The sequence below is a fragment of the Quercus robur genome, chromosome 6 (genome assembly GCF_932294415.1).
Source record: "Quercus robur chromosome 6, dhQueRobu3.1, whole genome shotgun sequence".
NCBI classification, from domain to species: domain Eukaryota; kingdom Viridiplantae; phylum Streptophyta; class Magnoliopsida; order Fagales; family Fagaceae; genus Quercus; species Quercus robur.
This window is the reverse complement of record NC_065539.1, coordinates 48,340,694-48,343,090: the sequence shown is the minus strand read 5'-3', so window position 1 is coordinate 48,343,090 and position 2,397 is coordinate 48,340,694. Positions and strand designations below refer to the sequence as shown.

At 48.1% G+C, this 2,397-nt stretch overlaps 1 protein-coding gene across 1 annotated transcript; it reads right to left on the bottom strand.

Annotated features, from left to right (window-relative positions):
* Positions 1-370: 370 nt before the first annotated feature.
* LOC126690304 (uncharacterized) lies at positions 371-1,474 on the bottom strand. Its single transcript, XM_050385419.1, has 2 exons — positions 1,039-1,474; positions 371-912 (listed from the first exon to the last, which is right to left on the bottom strand). The coding sequence occupies exons 1-2, from the start codon at positions 1,472-1,474 to the stop codon at positions 371-373; spliced, it is 978 nt and encodes a 325-aa protein (XP_050241376.1).
* Between the last annotated feature and the right edge of the window lie 923 nt (positions 1,475-2,397).

Here is a 2,397-nt window from a genome sequence, read left to right as displayed (position 1 = left end):
CCTTGGCGTTTTGCGGTGGTTTTAGATCATTTATAGCCTTGATCTAGTTGGGGTTAACCTCAATTCCCCTATGAGTAACCATGTAGCCTAAAAACTTGCCTGATCCCACGCCAAATGAGCACTTGGAGGCATTTAGGCATAGCTTATGCTTCCTTAAGACATCAAAGGTGCTGCCGAGGTCTCCTAAATGCTTGGACACCACTTTACTCTTCACCACCATATCATCAACATAGATTTCAATGCTCTTGCCCAACTACGGCTCGAACATTCTTGTCATCATCCTTTGATAAGTGGACCCTACGTTCTTCAGACCAAACGACATTACCTTGTAATGGTAGTTCCCAGTAGGTGTCACGAAGGCTGTCTTCTCCTAATCCTCCAAGGCCAGTGGTATTTGATGATAGTCTTGAAAGACATCTAAGAAGCTCATCCGAGGATGGCCTGTTGTTGCATCCACCAGCTGGTCTATCCGAGGCATGAGGAACGGGTCTTTTGGGCATGCTTTATTTAGGTCCGTGAAGTCTACACAAACTCGCCATTTTTCACTTTTCTTCTTGACCACCACGTTGTTAGCCAACCATTCGGGGTAAAAAACCTCTTTAATAGCCCCTGCACGCTTAAGCTTCATCACTTCGTCCCTAATCGCATCGGCGTGCTCTCTTGATGGGCGACGGGGTGGCTGCTTCTTGGGAGTGATAGACGGGTTGACATTGAGATGGTGACAGATGAAGGCTAGATTAATCCCGGGGGCATCGTAGGCATCCCATGCAAACACGTCAATATTTTTTTTGAGAAACTCAATCAACTCCTCCTTCTCTTGAAGAGGCAGCTGAGCCCCTACCCGAAAGAACTTCTCCGGGTCACCACCAATGACCACCTCCTCTAGATCTTCGCATTTCGCCTCCTCAGTAGCTATATCAGGAGGTGACACCGGGTCCCTTAATTGTTATAAATTCTTTTCAGCAGAGGCCGAGGACTTCGCATCGAGCCAATGTGAGATGGTAGCCACCACACACTGCCTTGCCGTGGATTGGCAACCATGGATTTCGAGAACCTGGTCCCCTGATGGCAATTTCACCTTCTGATGCAATGAGGAGGCAACAACCCCTAAGGTATGGAGCCAAGGCCTACCGACGATGGTTGTATAGGAAGAGTAGGTGTCCGCCACGATAAAGTTCACCTCCATTATCTCTGGGCCGGTCTGGATGGGTAGCCTAATCATGCCCTTTGGAATGACAAGCTTCCCGCCGAAGCTCATCAAAGGAGAGTTATAGGGCATCAAATCTTCCGGTTTCAACCTCAGCCCCTTGTAGAGGTCGAGGTACATAACCTCGGCCCCACTGCCACCATCCACCATCACTCTTTTCACATCGTAGTCCCCGATTCTGAGAGTGATCAACAGCACATCGTCGTGGGGCTGGATGGTTCCGATCTTGTCTTCTTCTGAAAAACTCAAGATTGGGTGAAAATTCATTTTGGCCCTCTTCGGCTTTGGCTAGGACTCCTCGGCAGGCCACTGAGCCACAAATAACACTCGTGAAGGGCATATGCCTGTTCTTCCTAGTGCGGCCAAGATTACATTGATCGTCCCTACGAGTGGCCTTAAGGCAATATCTCTCGGGGGTTCTTGATGGGCCTGGCCTTGATGACCATTGGGATGATGCAGAAGGTGTCTCAGCTTTCCTTCTCGGACTAGCTGGTCCAGATAGTTCCAGAGGTTCCTGCAGTTCTCCGTGGTATGTCCGTGGTCCTGGTGGTATTGGCAATAAAAGTTCTGATTGTGCCTCGTGGACTCTCCAGCCATCTTATTCGGCCACCTAAAGTACGGCTCGTTCTTGATTTTCTCCAACACCCGATGTATTGGTTCTCGGAATACAGTATTGACAGTCTGTGTGTTGGTTACTCCGAATTGCCCTACAAAATCTCTCCTTGGCCAGTTGCTATTATATCGGTCCGACCTGAAATCTCTCCTTTCCTGAGGGATAACCTTCTCTTTTCCCTTACCTTGTAGCTGGTCCTCCTCTACTCGTTTATACTTATCGATCTAATCCATCAGTTGGCGCACACTGGTGGCAGGCTTGCCAGTCAGAGACTTCCTCAAGCCGTGCTCGACTAGGAGACTATTTTTGAAGGTGCTGATGGTGACATCGTCAAAATTGTCGTCCATTTCATTATACATCTCCCAATATCTGTCCGAGTAGGCCTTTAGAGTTTCTCCATCATGCATGGATAACAACAATAAAGCACTCAAGGGCCACGAAGCTCTGCTATTTGTAATGAAACGGGAACCAAAAGTTTGGGTTAGCTGCCTATACGAATCTATGAAGTTCGTCTTTAAGCCATTGAACCACCTCATCACCACTGGTCCCAAGTTAGATGAGAAAACTTTGCACATTA

Excerpts from the sequence above, each read along its gene's own strand:
- LOC126690304 (XM_050385419.1), bottom strand. The coding sequence starts at position 1,474 with ATGAATTTTCACCCAATCTTGAGTTTTTCAGAAGAAGACAAGATCGGA. Across the intron at positions 913-1,038 it reads CCAGGTTCTCGAAATCCATG|CTACTGAGGAGGCGAAATGC; the intron begins GTTGCCAATCCA and ends CTCCTGATATAG.